The sequence below is a fragment of the Eutrigla gurnardus genome (assembly GCF_963514095.1).
Source record: "Eutrigla gurnardus genome assembly, chromosome: 3".
NCBI classification, from domain to species: domain Eukaryota; kingdom Metazoa; phylum Chordata; class Actinopteri; order Perciformes; family Triglidae; genus Eutrigla; species Eutrigla gurnardus.
The window spans coordinates 31,243,729-31,261,644 of record NC_139917.1 but is presented as its reverse complement, the minus strand read 5'-3'; the positions used below and the strand labels follow the sequence as shown (position 1 = coordinate 31,261,644).

The 17,916-nt window shown below is 41.5% G+C and overlaps 2 protein-coding genes across 2 annotated transcripts in view; one reads left to right on the top strand and one right to left on the bottom strand.

The window, feature by feature from the left end:
• Positions 1-421: 421 nt before the first annotated feature.
• On the bottom strand, positions 422-6,137 carry mrpl45 (mitochondrial ribosomal protein L45). The gene is made up of 8 exons (XM_084002977.1): positions 6,061-6,137; positions 4,716-4,911; positions 4,493-4,610; positions 4,255-4,353; positions 3,874-3,922; positions 3,634-3,783; positions 3,284-3,457; positions 422-741 (listed from the first exon to the last, which is right to left on the bottom strand). Exons 1-8 carry the CDS (start codon positions 6,121-6,123, stop codon positions 643-645), a joined length of 948 nt encoding a protein of 315 aa, XP_083859103.1. The 5' UTR covers positions 6,124-6,137; the 3' UTR covers positions 422-642.
• Positions 6,138-6,721: 584 nt separating this feature from the next.
• Positions 6,722-17,916, top strand: part of npepps (aminopeptidase puromycin sensitive) — a 19,974-nt gene continuing 8,779 nt past the window's right edge. Inside the window, exons 1-13 of the mRNA XM_084002908.1 lie at positions 6,722-7,165; positions 10,225-10,309; positions 10,449-10,526; positions 10,675-10,796; positions 12,559-12,666; positions 14,449-14,649; positions 14,810-14,906; positions 14,998-15,031; positions 15,724-15,838; positions 16,456-16,620; positions 17,294-17,398; positions 17,477-17,537; positions 17,627-17,736. Of these exons, the coding sequence (XP_083859034.1) occupies positions 7,043-7,165; positions 10,225-10,309; positions 10,449-10,526; positions 10,675-10,796; positions 12,559-12,666; positions 14,449-14,649; positions 14,810-14,906; positions 14,998-15,031; positions 15,724-15,838; positions 16,456-16,620; positions 17,294-17,398; positions 17,477-17,537; positions 17,627-17,736 (1,404 nt within the window). The 5' untranslated portion in view covers positions 6,722-7,042. The remainder of the gene's footprint in view (positions 7,166-10,224; positions 10,310-10,448; positions 10,527-10,674; positions 10,797-12,558; positions 12,667-14,448; positions 14,650-14,809; positions 14,907-14,997; positions 15,032-15,723; positions 15,839-16,455; positions 16,621-17,293; positions 17,399-17,476; positions 17,538-17,626; positions 17,737-17,916) is intronic.

The window sequence follows — 17,916 nt, the reverse complement described above, 5'->3', positions numbered from 1 at the left end:
GTTAGTGTGTCTTTTGAATGAGCGTGCTGTAATTTGTCGTCATGTTAAAAAAAAAAAATTCTCTATAATGTTGTAAAATTCCTTGATTTGCAATTAGATACAGCTCATGTTCTGTTTTCAATTTTGTATGTAATATCTTCTATGAAAGATTATTCTGATAAAGAAAAATCCACTGAAATCTGTGTGAAGAGACATAAATGGGACATTTTTATTTTTGTATTTCCTGAAGTCAGTATATTGATCACAGAAATAAACCGTGCAATTTCTGGAGATCTGTACATTTTATTCATTTATTTATTTTTGCATGTACACATTAAGTTAGTCTTAAAACAATATGAAAAGGTGTCAAACAAATTCGACAGAAAAAAAGAGCTGTTATTGTTGTTGTGCAGTGAAGCAGCTTTATTGGCTGCAGGACTCAGCAGCTTGTTCATCCTACAACTCACCTGCTGCTTCCAGAGCATCGACGGCCAGCAGCAGCTTTCAAACAGATCAGAGCCTCCGATGGAAGCCCGGCTTCCTGCCAGCGCCAACAAACTAACCTGCCACAGACAGAATTTTAACAGCATTTTTGGCTGCATGATTGCTGATTTATGTCCCACTACTGTGGTCTAGACATAAAGAGTGGCGCCACCCGGTGGCCTATTTGTTCCACTGAACCGCCTTTGGTTTGGGAACTTCATAGTTGAGGGCATCAAACTCCTCTCCCGGCTTCAGGTCTGGACCAGGTATTATGACAGTCTGGAAGAGGAAGAGGAGCAGGTTACCATCATTTTATTTATTAAAACTTAAATCAAATCAAGACATCATACATAATACACCTTTCAAGTGCCATCTATTCAGGACTTCTTGTAATGCCAAATGTTGCTGAGGGAATTTAACCTGAGATGAGAAACCTAAATCTCAACACTGTGAAAGAATGCTCCTGCATTGCTTTTTGGTTTTATATCATTATAGAGGGTTTCCTGGATTTTCTTTTATATTTATGGAGGTATTGGTATTTACCTTTGGATTTTTTAATCAAATAGTTAGGTTTGAGCAGTTGTGATTGTGTAGAATCTGGTTTTCATTTCATTTGGTGGACTCCAGCTGGCGGACGCGCCCTGCATTCATTTTATCAGTTGGTCTAACAGATTGTGATTGACGGGTGGCAGAGTCTTATATAATCAAAATAATTAGTCATACCTCAAATGTTTGGTGTGGTTGATTTTAAAAGATATCTGTAGCTTTATGCTTGGAGAAAAAAATAAATAAATAAATATATATTTAAATATAAAATGAAAATCTTGATAAAATGAATCACTTTGAGATGTCATCATATTTTTGGAGACATTTGAGAGTTATGTTGTTCTGTTATGATGAATAACATAATAAATAACGAAACTTCCTGCTTTTAAATCACATTAACAACATTATTATTATTAATAATAAACAAACATCCATCGCAAAGTAACTACGAGAATGAGAGCAGAGACCGACGGAGACAGCTATTTATTTATTTATTTTTTAAGAGTCAGAAACACCTTCCAGGCAACATTACTGCTCCATCTGTCTGGTGTTTGTGAGACGCAGCATGCCGCTGACTCACAGATTTAAGGTGATTATATTCCAACTTCTATTCCGGTCGGACGTCTCGAAGCCTGAACACGACCCCTCAGGTTAGTCAGACTCTAACAGGGCTCCCTGCATCATCTCACCGATGACAGCAGACACATTTGTTACAAACAGATAATCCTTCATCAAGTCCAAGAAAAGGCGATTTAAAGTGTTTTAAATGTGTTTCTGTCCTGCTTTCACGTAGTGAGGTGAGCAGGAGTTCACTCACTCATTCCAGAGCTTCGCTATCAGGAAAACTCTCGATATTTGAGGTATCTGTGTGTGAGAGTGTGTGAGATCTACCGCCTCAATCCCAACAGGAGGTTTTAATGTGTGGTACTCAAAACTAATTAAAATCAATCCAGAATTAATATCAGTTTTATTTTGAGATTCAAGAGACCTTCCTGTCGATCGTTTTCACTGGAACTACTTTCTCCCATAGAAACAGTCCGGAGGTGAACTGTAAATCCACACTAACTGCTGAGTGTTTTATTTAATTTTTTTTCCCCCAAAGATGTCAGCACCACTAATTAAATACCATTAACATTCATTATATTTGAAAAACAATCTCACAGATAAATAACTCTGGACGAATCAGATAAAAGTTATGAGTCGACAGCGTTCTGCTCCTCCGGCTTCTCAGCTGATGTGATTTAGTTTTATAATAACTTTTCTGTGTGAAATGAGTCACGCTGGTCTCTGAAGGTCAATGGCAACAAAAACAGTCTTTAGCAACTTGACGGTTCGTTCTGGATTAAAACACTACTGATTCATTTCAGCACTTGAGCAGAGAAATTTAGTGTCTTTTTTTCTCTCAGTCGTCATGGAGACGCGAAAGCTCGGCAGCCGTTTTTGATTTTATGTACGAAGGTCGGGTAAATTTAATCGAGTCCGGGATTGTTGTGTCAAAATGCTATTTGTGAATTGGAGAAATGAACTTTAGCTTGTTTTATGTTGTGCAATACACGTATGATGAATAATAAAACGTATCCATAAAACAATTATGTAGAGACATAAAATCTTTTTTTCAAAATAGAAAAAAAAGGTTTGATGTCTTTTCCACACCAAAAGTTAAAGCTCATATATGCACAGAACATGCTAAACATTTGATCACAGTCCTCTGGTTTCCGTTTGGGCCAGTTTATTAGTTCCAATTCACTAAAACGAAGGAACTCAAACAACTGACCTGCAATAAATCCTCCCTGCATGAGGGTTATAAAGTCCAGATCTGTTGAAACTGATTAGGACGTTCGTGGTGCAGTTGAGTTTGCAGGAATGTGTTATTTCCTCTACCTTACAGATTAAAAAAAGGGGCCGGCCGGTTTATTAAACCGGGGGACGGAGCTGCATTTGGACGGTTACCAAACAACCTCTATTTTAGGGGAAGAGACAAAGAGACTCTATTTTAGGGGAAGAGACAAAGAGACTCTATTTTAGGGGAAGAGACAAAGAGACAAAGAGTATTATTCGGCGAGGAGGAGGAGGAAATCATTCACTGAAAAAATAAGAAAATGATACTGAAAAGCTTCAAACACCTTGTTCACATGGTCGTTAAAGTGACGTATGGACTAGCCAGTTAATAAAAGGGTTGAAGATTTCCTTTTACGACAGTAAGTGCGTCTTGGAGCGCTGCCTCTTCCTCCTATTAAAAGATAAATGTTGTCAGCCAGTAAGAGCAGAGGGTCACCTTAATAATCGGGTCTTTGGCCGGAGCCCAGGACGGCACTATTTTCCCGTGTAACCTCCACCGGCCGTAGGGGTTGACGAGGTGTCGCTCTATGACCAGGTACTCCAGGACGTCCTTCGGCTGCTCCTCGCCGCCCAGCATCAGCCTGCCGAAGCGGTCGTACACGGCCAGAGTCTGCAGGACAAGAAGACGCAAAAGGAAGGAAGGAAGGAAGGAAGGATAGATAGACAAATAGAAAGACAGACAGATCATTAACACAGCAGTATTAATGATACTTGGGTGATAAAGTAAAAAGTTCTGCACACATATAGTTCATTCTCCTCGACAACAGGCCGTTAACCGAGTCCTACCTGTTTGGTGTGCATGCGGACCGTCACCTGGCCGTACAGGTTGCCCTTGGAGACCATGTCGGGGCAGCGGGCTTGGACCACTTTGGGCGGCTCCAGGGACTCTACAAACCTCCACCGGATGGTCTTGTAGCGGTTCCCCCGTGTCATCTCCTGAACACGGGACAGAGGAGTGATGAGGAGGCGTGAGAATGAAAGCAACTCAGGGATTCAGACAGCAACAGTTCAGGAGAAACAACTTACAGGATAACACCTTTCTGTTATCAAGGAGTGAAGTTTCTCCTTGTTGAACCTGCAAAAACACAAACAGCAGGCGTTAATCTTCCTGTCTGAACCCGAAGATTTGTTCAAGGGTAACATGCTGCATCACTATGGATCAGAGCTCTGCTATAAATCTGTCCTAAACGGAGGAAAATAAGTGTTTGATCCCAGTAAAAAAACGAATGAACAACAGCTCTAGTCCACACAGAGAACCTGCTAATTAATCGTCAAAGCAAGGTGTTTTTTTTGTTTTTTAATGCTGTGCAGCGTCTATAAGGAATGTTTCACTGTGATATTCATCTGTGGGGTTGAGGAGCTGCGTCAGCTGGCTGAGAGAAGTGAGAGACATGCTTGTCGTCTTACTGCGACAGGGCGTTGTGGGCCTCGATGAAGATTTCTTGAGCTTGCACGCCAAAATCCTTCGTTCTGAACTGAGAGTCGTGCTCTTTGATTTTACGGATCCTGTTGGAAAAGAAACACGTTAAAACTTTCTCACGTTTACTGTGGAGTGTGATGTGATGTTTTTGATGCAATTGTAATTTGGCAGTGAAAACAACACATGGGTATGTGAAAACATGAGGAGTGAGAGACGGGATCTTACGCTAGCTGTGAGGCGGCGCTCTGTCGGATCTGTTCCGTCCGTTGTTTCAGGCCTTCTTTAGACAGTGTGGACAGACGGGCGTCGCCCTCCGGGGGGATGTAAGGGTCAAAGATCCCCGCTGGTAAAGACAACAGACAGGGAGGATCAATCGGTACGAAGCCTCCAACCAGGAGAGATATAAAAATACTAATAAAAGATAGGAAAAAAACAACAATATTATTACCAGTGCAGGCAATGTTGATAGGCCTCTCGTAGTACTGCTGCCTGAAGACGATGCCTGCCGCTCGGGCCTTGGCCTCCGGGTTCTCCTCCTTCTTTCCCTTCAGGCCCACCGCCGGAGGGATGAAGTACCGCTTCTTGGTCCGGACCGGCACGTAAAGTGGGACTCGATGCCGCACATCCAGAGACGCCTCAGCATTCTGAGAGAATGTGAATATAAAGATAAAACTGTATTCATCATCCTGAGGGAAATTTGCGGTTCAGCAGTTGCAACACAAAATGAGAAAGACAAATTAAACAAAATTTTACTTTTTCAGAGAGGTGATAATTCTACTTTATGTGCATCACTGAGGTCATAGTTAGCGGTGGTGTTGCATGTTTACATTGAACATGTAAAGTAAGTGGAGTGGATAAAATATTAGAAACACCTTTTTTTAAATAATGCAGTCCAGTTCCACGCCTAAACCTGTGCTGGAGGGAGTATTCAGATAAATCCTTTACTCACGTAAAAAAAGTACTAATATCACACGGTACTATTAATAAATAATAATGGATTTTATATATATATATATATATATATAAAGCCAATTTAAACATAACATAAGACTTGTTTTAAAAGGGATAGGAAGAAGCCTGGACTTGTCCAGCCCTACCCCCATTCTTCACCATTAACGAATGAAAACAATCCAATAAATAAATTAACTAAAAGTACAGTAGAAAAAAACCTCCTCCAATCAAGCTATTAAGAACAAAAGAACAAAAGAAAAGACATAATAATAATAAAATATTGCCTGGTGTAGTGGAGTAGAAGTATAAAGTTACTATTATAATTATGATCTATTAGTTACATTCCACCATTGCAATATACAATACACGAAAATGTGACTGTTAAAAGGTAAACAAGTCAGAATTTTAACTTCCTCACAACCTCACAATTTTACTTGTCATGCGTATTTGTATTCTAGTCATGTCTCACGTTGCTTTTATTAGTTTTCCTGGGCTAAAACATAAATATCCATCCATTGTCTACCGCTTATCATGTATTCAGGGTCGCGGGGGGCTGGAGCCGACCCCAGCTCTCATTGGGCGAAGGCAGGGTACACCTGGACAGGTAACCAGTCTATCACAGGGCTAAAATATAAATATATACTATATAAATAAATATAAATGCAGGTCGATCCCTCTCTGTGCTGTCAGTTAGTTAGCTAACGTTAGCTATGCTTAACCCGGTCAGGACACCGTGCGGCGTTAAATCGCACATAACGAGCAAAACAAACGAGCTGCTACGAATACTTTTTGAATGTCTGTATAAATCTGATAAAGTAACGTGTTATTCGATGTCTCCGTACCTTCAAACTGCCGCATGTGGCTCTGTGAAGAGCTACCAGCGTCCTCCTCACGGGCATCGCCATCTTGACACCGTTTGGGGAAAAACAAATACTTCCGGTGGACACTTTCAAAATAAAACTCTCATTTCAAATGAGCATTTGTAACGACATTTCAACGTCATTATGTTACCCAAAACCAAAAGAGGTTCATGCACATTGTCCATTTTAGGACAATTTGTATGGTTCTGATAATTTATCAGATTATTATTATTATTATTATATAAATTAGAGAAGTGGCAACGCCACAGTTTAGAAATACTCTGTTACAGGTATCTTACTTATTTACTTTACTAACCGTACTTAAGTAAAAGTACAAGACTTGGCATTAAAATATACCAAATGTAAAAGCACTCATTAGGCAGAATGGCTCATTTCAGAAAATTATGTTCAGAAAAAATGTCTTGTCCCTGTTAAATGAATAAATAATACATTTTGAATGCTGTTCTTTTATTCGTCATGGCGTATTCTTCACATTTTTATATTTTCTCCGGCCACCTGACTCGAATACTTCCATCGCTGGCACGTTTGTAACGTTCTGCACGTACGTCGACGCGACGTGATGACGTTCCTCACTCGTCGGTCGACGCTGCTTAACTTGAGTTGTTTGGGGCCGTGTGTGCATATGTGTGTGTGTGCGCGCGGGGAGAGAGAGAGTGAGAGAGAAGTGCTGAGAGGGTTCCAGTTAATGTTGCTGCTACTGGGCCGCAGGGTTCCGCTGTCATCATCCGTATACACGGACTCACCACCACCACCAGCCTCGCCGCCGTCCCTCCTCCTCTTCCTCCTCCTCCTTCCTTCCTCCTCCTCCTCGCCCGTCGAGGCCCGCCGCTCTTGCTTCGGCTCTGTTTGCTCGTACAACTCAGGGGCAGGACAACGAAGAGTGACAACACACGGCAACCCTCTTCGGTAGCGCAGCTGGGCAAAAAACACACACACAGGAATCATGCCCGAAAGGAGGCCCTTCGTGCGGTTACCCGCTGACGTTTACCCCGTCAACTACGGCTTGTGTCTGAAGCCCGACCTGATTGACTTCACCTTTGAAGGCAAGCTGGAGGCGCTGGTGGAGGTAACGTAACGTTGAACCCGGGGTGGTGGTGGTGGTGGGGTGTCTGACTGCACACACGCACACACACACACACACGGGTGGATTTGTCAGTGCATGGCGGTGGGATCTTGTTATGTAATCTGACCAGCTAACGTTACCCGTAGCGAGCTAATTTCTCCATGTTCGACTGTTAACGGCAAAAAACGGTAGCCGCTAGGCTAGCTGTCAGCTAATGTTAGCGTTAGCTGCTAACCTAGCTTTCTCGACGGGGCTCTCTTTCACTGGCTTTGAAGGAGACCCATGAATGTTGAGGGGAGAGGAGGGGGATAAAAACAAAAATTACGTCTGGACCTCTTGTGACTAGCCAGAAGTTAATTCTAATTGAAGCTAACTAGCACAACAATCCCGTAGACTGCAAAATCAGACTTGCACTCTCATGTTAGCTTCTTTAGCCCGTCATGTCTTTTTTTTGCTAACAGGCTTTGCCATTGCAATGCGCCGATCGTCGGTTCGTGTGTGTGTGTTTTTTAAAGAGCAACTTGTTGTGTGTCAGCAATGTTAACCCCCCCCCCCCCGTTACACCAAACGAATTGCTATTAATGCCAATTAATCAGCTATTAGATTAGTGAGGTTGTTAAGTAGCCAGCAGGCTAGCTCACTTGTTTGCTAAATCATGGCAACATCATGTCGCCCCCTCCCACCCGCTGCCTCACTCACAGCGGTTAGAAGAAGTATTCTGACACTTTTACTGAAATAAAAGTACTATTGTAGTACCATTTAGCTAAATGTACTAAAAGTTAATGTAGTCATTGTGTCGTAAAATGTTCTTTTGTGAGGTTATCAATGACGTTTCTGGGTTAATGTAACTACAACTGTAGCTGTTTAATGTGCTAATTTATGGCCAACAAATAATCATATGTGGGGAAATTTTTTTACCAGAAGAGGCTTTTAAATAGTTTATTTCAGAATCAGCTTTATTGTCCAAGTAAGTGTAAAAACACATACAATCAGAAACAGATTTATTAGCAAGAAGGATTTTACACCAACGAGCAATTTGTCTTGGTGAATAAGGTGCATACATTGAAGACAATAACAAAAAAAAACAGTGGCTATACTATAATATAAACAATATAAACAAACAGAGACATAAGGTGTGGGATGATTGATAAATAAAGATGGAAGAGCTGTACGGGAATGTGCAAAAACAGATTCAAAATAAATGATTGTTAAAGAGAGGAATTTAACTGTGGCTTTTTGTAGCCCTCAATATACACACAAAGACATAGACATACAACTAAAACAAGGATAACAAATTGAATAAAAGGTAAACATATCATTTGACTAGTATGTGCAGATATAAATATAAGTATGTATACAAACACAGCACAATGACATTGTAAACAGTCTTGAGAGAGTGCAGATTTAGCTCAAGAAGTCGGAGTTTAACTCAACACATAAAGGAACATCATCAGTTACTTTATTACAGACATTAAAATACATGGGAGGTTTTGTAGTTTGAAACATTTGAATCTGAAAAGTAACTAAAGCTGTCAGATACATGATCACAAAGTATAATACATACCCCGGATTCAACATTCATGATTCAAGATTTTTTATTGTTGTGTACTTGTATTTATTTATCTATCTCAAGCAGGAAAGAAAACACAACAAACATAAATCAGATTTATCCATAAATCGAATACATTGAGAAGGTGCAGACAGAAGCAAAATGTTTATAAAATCCTGCCCCTAAAGTAAAAAAAAAAAAAGAGACTTATCTTTAAGAGCAGCTCTGGTTAACTATTCTTTCGATTTCAAGGAATGCGTTCTGCATTTGATTACGTGTGTGTTTTGGCTTCGTCACTTGACTTGCGGTGTGATGGGTTAGTGAATCGGAGGGTGTAGCTACTATGTAACTGACACATAAAATAAACACGCCCGCTCACTTTTGTATTCATTCTCCAGAGTGAGAATTTGTGATTATCTTGTGTAAATACACCTTGTCAGTGGAATGTCCTCGCACCTGTGCCTCATGGTAACACTCACTCAACACACATCACCAGCGCAATCAAGACTGACCACATCCTTATGTAATGGTCTATATGTGTACACGTACTACTATTAGTTTGTTTTTTTTCCCCGTGTGTGTGTGTGTGTGTGTGTGTGTGTGTGTGTGTGTGTATTTGACACCCTTCACTAATGGCAGATAAACTGCTTCCTTATCGAGAACAGATCATAGTAGTAAATATAAAAAGACATGATAACACTAACCTCAAGGTCAAATATTAAAATACAGCTCCTCACATTTGAAAAGCTGACATTTACTTTCAAGAATAACTTCATTATTTTTCTTTCTCGATCAAAGTTTTGGCATCGAGAAAGTACAGGGAATGTATGTGAGAGATCGTATGCTAAGAACTATTATAGCAAACTATATTTAAACACACTTGGACTACCCATATTGCCGGCAGTAAATGCAGTTTCCCATTTCAGCATGTCATAAAGTTTAGTCCTCCCTGTTTATTCACAACTAGATATTTCTCAACCACGGTGTAGAAACACCCTGTGTACCTGTCATCAGAAAGATACTCAAGTATGTGGCACTTTGCCATTTGTCTGGCATGTTTCACAATTACTGCCTCTCAGCCTTTAAGTGTCGTACACAACAGCAGCGTACAACCACCAGTGCCACAAATCCTGAACGTCACTATTATTGCCCTTTTTCTGGAAAAACTGCACGCCATCCAATGTGCCACTGCGTTTCGCCCTCGACGAGTCGAGGAGTCACATCCACTGTTTGCACATCACAAGTCAGAAAGTGCTGACTTCCTTTCTTTTTTCATCACTTTTTCTTACCCAAACTGGTTCTTTTTGTCTGTGGCCAGTTTTGCCATTTCACCTCTGTGGGTTTAGCTCGCAGTAAGTACATTCCTTCCTGTCTCGGGTATCTGATGTTATCACACTTGCAAACAAACACACTCGGTAGATATTTTTAACCCAAACAGATCAGGATTTTAAAATAATGACCACACGGGGATAATTTGAGGATCAATTATTCTGTTTTATGTCAATATTTACAGGTTACACAAGCCACAAATCAGATTGTGATGAACTGTGCCGACATCGACATCATCACAGCTTCCTTTGCACCGCAGGGAGGAGAAGGTGAGGATCTGGCTCTCCAGTTTTGCCCTCTTTCAGCAATCCACATCCTTTGTTGCTACCTTGATTTTTTTTCCGATTGCACCTGATTTTGAAACCGTCTTATGGCTTTTTCTTGATCACATTTTTTTTTTTTTTCTAGAAATTAACGCTACAGGATTCAACTATCAAAACGAGGATGAGAAAGTCACCCTGTCATTTCCTAGCGCTTTACAGAAAGGTAAGAAGGGACCGTCTCTGCTGTTGAAGCATCATTCTGTGATTAATACTGTTGACGAATGACAAATTTCCCCCCGTAGGCTGTGGCTGAACTAACGGTCTCTCTCTCTCTCTCTCTCTCTCCCCCCCCCCACCCCCCTCCCCTCCAGGCTCCGGCACATTGAAGATAGACTTTGTCGGGGAGCTGAACGACAAAATGAAGGGATTCTATAGAAGTAAATATACAACCACTGCTGGAGACATCCGCTACGCTGCTGTCACACAGTTTGAGGTAACGTCCTCGGGGCAATGGGATGTTTTCTTTTGGGCAAGTCAAGTGCGTTGCTTAACCCACTTCGTGCTTGTGTTGCGACATAGTGTTGGTCACGTGACTCTTTATAAGAATTGGGTTAAAGATTAGGCAATATCTCAGATAATGTTCTATTTATATGCATGTTTTGATGATGATGCTGCTGCTGCTGCTGCTGCTGTGTGTTGACGTGTTCTTTTGGGAAAAGTTGAGCTCAAACCAGGGTCAGTCTGAGAGTCTGAAGTCCTGACCTTCATTGGAACCTGCAGGGTATCCATCCACCTGCTGTATGCAGTGATTTCTACCACAGTGTGTGCACACTGGAAGATAATGTGGTCACCTGTATGATCACAAGTCATTTGAGCTTGGAAAAAAAAAAAACAACAGAAAATGCAGACGTTACATATGGACTCCTCAGCAGCTCTCAGGTCGTGACTTCACACAGATTTGTATATTGAAATGCTAATGAGACTAATCAGAGTGTGTTGTTGTTTGAACGTTACAATAATATATATATTTATGAATCATATACTGTGTATAGTAAATGATTTAACTAAATTGAGAGTTTTTAAAAACCTGCAGAAATCCCCAAAAAGCCAGGAGGACTAGGAAGCAGCTCAGTTTAGTATTCTGGAAACAAAAAACGTTGGCAGGAAAGTTTTGTCTGACCTTCAACAGTTTTATGCTCCTACACATAAAAAGTGACACGAGTAGTTGTGTGCAGAATAAAAAAGAAAGCTTAAAAGAGAAGTTCAAATTCAGCCTTAAAAGTTAATACTTTCATAATGACACACTCAGCCAGTCGCTGCTCAAAGTGAGTGTGCTTCTTGGTTTTGGGAAAAGATTCAGGCCGTAGTTGACAATGAAAGGCACCTCAATATATCTGAACAATATGAGAATAGATGGCAACCTTAAAAGCAACTATAGTATATAATGAACTACCGGCAACACCAGTTGCACGCCTGCGGTGAGAGAGCCCTCCTTGATTCTCTGGTGCCCCAACTGGGCAAAACATAGTTCCAAAGCTGATTGGTAGATAAAATCATCGGCTCCAGGTTTTTGTTTTTTAATTTAAAGGAAATCCTGCAGCTAAATTTGATGCTTTCAGTACATCTGCTCTGAAATCCAGCTGACAGGGTTTTTCCACCTGGCACGGATGGGAAAAAGCTGGACTGTAGCGCTGCCTGCTCCTGAAAACAAAGGGAAGGAGTCTGCTGCTGCTCACACAGCAGAATGACTGTCTGTCTCACTTTGACATCTGAAAGGACAAATATGAGGGAAAATACCAGAAGTCAGCACGGTGTGATGTCAGAGCCGCGTCCTTAACCACGTCAGAGGACCAGAAATAGATCTTACAATATTCATAAAACACAACGGTCTATTAATGAGGCGATTACTTTACCACTCTATTTAGATTTTATCCTCTCATAAAGTTATTTATTGTCACATGCGCAACAATTAGAGAGAAGCAGACTCCAACAGTGCTCATTAAATATTAAATTTGATTGATCCATGTTCGGGGGGATTTTAACAAGAAGGCCACGATGAAATGTTTCCGAAGATTCAAAACGTGCCACAGAACATTTGCGGTGTTTTCGTTGCAAAGTGCATCATGTACATTTTAAATATTATACATATTTCTCCCTGAATCGGACCAAAGCAAACTAACTACAGGTCTGAATACGTCCAGATTCGAACCCACAGGGTCTGATTTCTGTGTCCTTTTGTCCCCCTTTTCCTGCAGGCCACGGACGCTCGCAGAGCTTTCCCCTGTTGGGATGAGCCAGCTATCAAAGCCACCTTCGACATCGCTCTGATAGTTCCCAAAGACCGAGTAGCCTTGTCAAATATGGTACGTGTCATAAGTTCACTCCTCCCTCCGAGAAAGTGTGTGTGTGTCCTCTGTCTAATGTTGTTTAACCACGTGTGAAAGCGAGTTCAATGTAAGACAGATCCTCCTTAAAAAACCCACAAAGCATGTCTTGTGTTCGTCATACAGACTCTTTGCAGCCAAATTGCGTCAGAAAACATCATCTGGCTTAGATTACTTCCAACGCCGCCGCCCCCCGCCAGGCTAACGCAGTTCATCTGGCTGGTGACGACGCAGCTAAATTTAGCTCTTCCTGACTGAATATGTGTGTGTGTTTCATGTCTGGTCCCGTTGCCAGTTGTGTCACAATAACATCTCATCATGGGAGACAGATTACCAAAGAATATTAGAAATAATTCTATATATGACAATAATGATTATTACAGACCATCAAGTGACGGGACGAAGCTGAAGATTATTTTTGGCCAGTGGGACCTGAACCCAGTCCAGCTCTTGACCTTTTAGTGTCCACATACCTGCTGAAATTTATTTTCTCAGTACTACGCTGACCTTTTTTTGTTGTTGTTTTTTTTGGGAAAGCTGAGTGCAAAACATCACAGCCGTGAGCTAGACTTTGAGAAAACATGCCGGTTTACTCGCTGGCACAGATGGTGATGGATATCTACAACTCTGCCTGTTGGCTCTAAATGTCAACATCAAATTCATTATTTTTGTTAACAAATGTCTTCTAAAACCAGCAGCGTATGAATCTACAATCATTGCGTATCAAATCGTTTCTAGTCTTCCAACCACTCAAAGCTCTTTACACCACACATCGGCATTCACACATTTAATTTGATCTTGAGTTTTCTCCAATACAAAGTACAATATTTACATGACGTGAAATACATCATACAAATATGAACAAGACAGAAATATAATTCAATAAAACCTTTGATTCGAGGAGGGACAGGAGGAAGCTAAGCTTATCGCGTCCTGCCCCTTCATTACATTATCATGTTTAATTTACATGTCATTTACATATAGCTCCTATATCTGTGTGAAATAGTCATGATGAAGTTTTGAATATGAGCTATATATCCAACACATTCACATTGATACTAGGGATCTAATCTAACACGTTCTCAGCTCGGTGGCGAAGTATCGAGGGCTCTTCGACATACGGACTGGAGGACCAGGAGATCGAACCACCATGCTTTGTTTTTTCAGATTGGTCAACAGCTCGCTCTGCCTAAGAGCAATATGCAAATTTGCGACTTTATAATCCCGACAATCTGCTACTTAAATATATAATATAAATATAAATAGCAGATATAAACAAGTTGTTTGGTTCTGCTAACACCAGATGTTTGCCGTTGCTATGACAACAAGTGAAAGCTACCACTAGCATCCCAACCGCCCCGATCAATAAACACCCATAAAACGACGATGTGTCCTCCATATGAATAAAACCAACAATAAGCATCAACATCATCACCCTAAGGACCTTAACGAGGCGATGTCACACGTTGGGATGATTCATTAGAAACATAAATGTACATTCATGGGAAGTTAGCTAGCATAGATGCCGCTTGTTAGCATCGTAATAAAGTCACACATTTTCTCACTTTTGTTCTCTGAATATTGCCCCCTCTCTCAGCCCTCTCTTTTTCCCTACAGTGGCCCTGATACGCCGTCGTACATGAGCAATGATCTGCTACAAAAAAAACACATCCTGTTTTTTGCACATTGACGGTTAAATTCACGGTAATGAATTTTCCACGCCATATTTTTTCTTAACTGCGTCTCTCCCTCCCGTTCCAGAATGTCATCGATCGAAAGCCATATCCGGAGGATGAAAACCTGGTGGAAGTGAAGTTTGCCACCACGCCCATCATGTCCACGTACCTTGTAGCTTTTGTGATTGGTGAATATGACTTTGTGGAGAGCCAATCGTCAGACGGCATCACGGTACGCGTCTACACGCCCGTCGGGAAGGCGGAACAAGGGAAATTTGCACTGGAGGTGAGAAAACTTGATGTTTTCACCATTTGCTCTAAGAATTATACAAATTATACACATAAGACTGTAGATGTAGACACGTGTCACATGAGCAGATTGTTTTAAATCATAATTTGAATATTTAAAAATTTGTTGACTTATGTTATGTTTTTTTTTTCTGCAGGTTGCAACTAAGACCTTACCTTTCTACAACGACTACTTCAATGTTCCTTATCCATTGCCTAAAATCGATCTTATAGCTATCGCTGATTTTGCTGCCGGTGAGTAGCCGTCAAATCTACATTCAATATTTAAAAAAAAAAAAGAAAAACGTCTGGAAGTGAAACGCTTTATGCTTCCTTCCCGTTTTAGGTGCCATGGAAAACTGGGGCCTTGTTACCTACAGGTAAGCTGTACTCTAAAACATAATCAATACTCTTGATTACAGACGGTGTGAATACTCGTGTAATACTGGTTTATTAGAAATTAAATGCATCATTGGACCCAGAATGTCATCTGTTTTAGTAGCACTAAAAAAAGAAAGTTAATAGACAAAAATTCTGATAAACGATCAATCCTTTAACATTGTGTCATCGTAGTATTTTGGTTTGGGCCTGTTGATCCAAACCAACAATAACGAGCAGTCGGACGATGTTTCTCAAGGTAGATCGGTTGGTTTCACCACTTTTTATCAAGGATGCAAACTTGTCGCCTTTTTAAGCGAAATGCTGTTTTTTTGTGTGTTTTTTACTTTATTTTTATTCTCAGTTCAACCATATCATCAGTTACCTTTGCTTCTATTGTTTGATGTGACAAGATAGGAAAAAGCAAAGAAAAAAAAACATAAGGATAAAATACTAGAATATCAAACACCTCCTTTCACACCTGATGAGTTTAACCTGTGTTTTATAGACAAAGTGATAAATCCTTATGAATTATAAACTGTAGTGTGTTGATCACATCTGATGGCTTTTTAATTGCTTCACGGTTAGCTGGACTCCACCTGTTCGGGTCAGGCATGTGATTAGCACACTAGGGGGGGGGGGTTCGACCTTCAGCCCGTCTCCTCCTCCGACTCTCTGCTGTTTGTTTTTCCAGGGAGACGGCTCTGCTCATCGACCCCAAGAACTCCTGCTCGTCCTCCAGGCAGTGGGTGGCGCTGGTGGTCGGACACGAACTCGCCCACCAGTGGTTCGGGAACCTGGTCACCATGGTAACCAGCCACATCTATCTTACATTAGCTATTTGTGAAAGTGAAAGTTACAGATATGCCTTGTGATCTAGCGTTGAGCATAGTCATAGGACTAAAAATATGGAAGAGGAATTTAAAAATGGAGAAACGGGTCCATCTGCTGTTTTGTGGGGTGTCGCAAAGTAAAAAAACACCTAATGCTAATTTAATTTTGTGTTAATGTCTAAACTGGAGCAAAGCTTGATTTTATGAAATAGCAAACTGTAGTTCTTGCTTGCTTCTAAAATCCTTCTCAAATGATGAGCTGGATGCAGGAGGAAGAGCAGATTCAGCACGTTTTCTTGACTTCCACATAAAAGATAGACGAGTCACTCAAAACGCTCTTTTTGTGGGAAAATATTCTCCTTTTTGTGGACATACCTGTGAATCAGAAGCACCTGTCTCAGATCCAAGAGGCCGTCCTCTGAATGTAGAACCTAAATGTGTTGTTAATATCATCCACTGAAGCCGTTATCCTCCAGAACGTGCTGTCATTTGGTTGACTTTGTCTTAACTCAGAGTCCACAAGGTCATATTTTCGGCATTGGGAATCATTTTGAGGGACTTTGAGGACTCACTGTCGTCTTGTGTGTGTGCAGGAATGGTGGACCCATCTGTGGCTTAATGAAGGGTTCGCATCCTGGATCGAGTATCTGTGTGTGGACCACTGCTTCCCAGAGTACGACATCTGGACCCAGTTTGTCTCGGCAGACTACACCCGCGCTCTGGACCTGGACGCGCTGGACAGCAGCCATCCCATCGAGGTGAGCCGAGGACCGGAGGGGGTCACTTCATCAGACGGAGAGCTCGAGTCCGTTCTTAGGAAGAGATTCTTTCTCACGTTGTTTTTGCTTGTTTTATCTGTGGAGTACGATGGTGTATAGGTGTATTTCTTGTAGAGAAAACACACAAAAAAAACGGAGCCTAAAGGGGGGGCAATATTCAGAGAAAAAAGATTGCAAATTTGTTACGATGCTAACAACCGGCATCTATGCTAGCTAACTTCCGATGAATGTACATGTATGTTTGTAATGAATCATCCCAACGTGTGACATCGCCTCGTTAAGGTCCTTAGGGTGATGATGTTGATGCTTATTGTTGGTTTTATTTAAATGAGGACAAACTGTCATCTTATGGGTGTTTATTGATCGCGGTGGTTGGGCTAAGATGCTAGCGGTAGCTTTCACTTGTCATAGCCGATGTAAACAAGTTGCTTGGTTCCGCCAACACTCGATTTTTGGCGTTGCTATGACAACAAGAGAAAGCTCCTGCTAGCATCTCAGCAAAATTTGCCAATTTCGAAACCCGCAAATTGGCGGCTTTTTTTTTCTCTGAGTATTCCCCCCCATCCCTCAGCTCAGTTTTTTTTTGTGTCGTTGAGAAAGCAGCCATAAATACATGCTTTATCATAATTGACGTCTATGTTCCATGCTCCAGGTGAACGTGGGCCATCCGTCGGAGGTGGATGAAATCTTCGACGCCATCTCCTACAGCAAAGGAGCCTCGGTGATCCGGATGTTGCATAATTACACGGGAGACGAGGTTGGCTGTCCCGACATCTGTCGCACCGTTTCCATGTGTGTCGTTCGTCCGGGTTCACCTCTCACTCTTTCTTTGTAGGACTTTAGGAAAGGGATGAACGCCTATCTTCTGAAGTTCCAACATAAAAATGCCTCGACGGGTAAGCAACGCAGGAAAATGATTTCCTCGATGAAATTAGACGTTTTGCAGCTTTCTTTGACCCTCCGACCTGCCGTCTGTCTTCCACAGAGGACCTATGGGACTGTCTGGAACAGGCCAGTGGAAAACCCATCGCCGCGGTGATGAGCTCGTGGACCAAGCAGATGGGCTTCCCGATAATCGAGGTGGAACAGGAGCAGGTGAGCTGTGTGATCTGACTCGAGGTCGAACGCTTTAAATCAATCTCGGTTTCAGTTTATTACCCGTCGTGTTTTTACTCCTTCCAATGCCGACTAAAAACTCAGCAGTGACACGAGCGTTGGCTCTGGTGGCTGGTTCTATTTGTATCCTGTTTGTTTGACTCTCACACACACACGTTT

Bases quoted from the DNA above. Each gene is read 5' to 3' on its own strand.
- mrpl45 (XM_084002977.1), bottom strand. From the start codon at position 6,123: ATGGCGATGCCCGTGAGGAGGACGCTGGTAGCTCTTCACAGAGCCACA. The intron at 4,611-4,715 runs GTAATAATATTG...TGTCTTTACCAG, and splicing joins TATCAACATTGCCTGCACTG to CGGGGATCTTTGACCCTTAC. The intron at 3,923-4,254 runs GTAAGACGACAA...GTGTTTTTGCAG, and splicing joins GCCCACAACGCCCTGTCGCA to GTTCAACAAGGAGAAACTTC.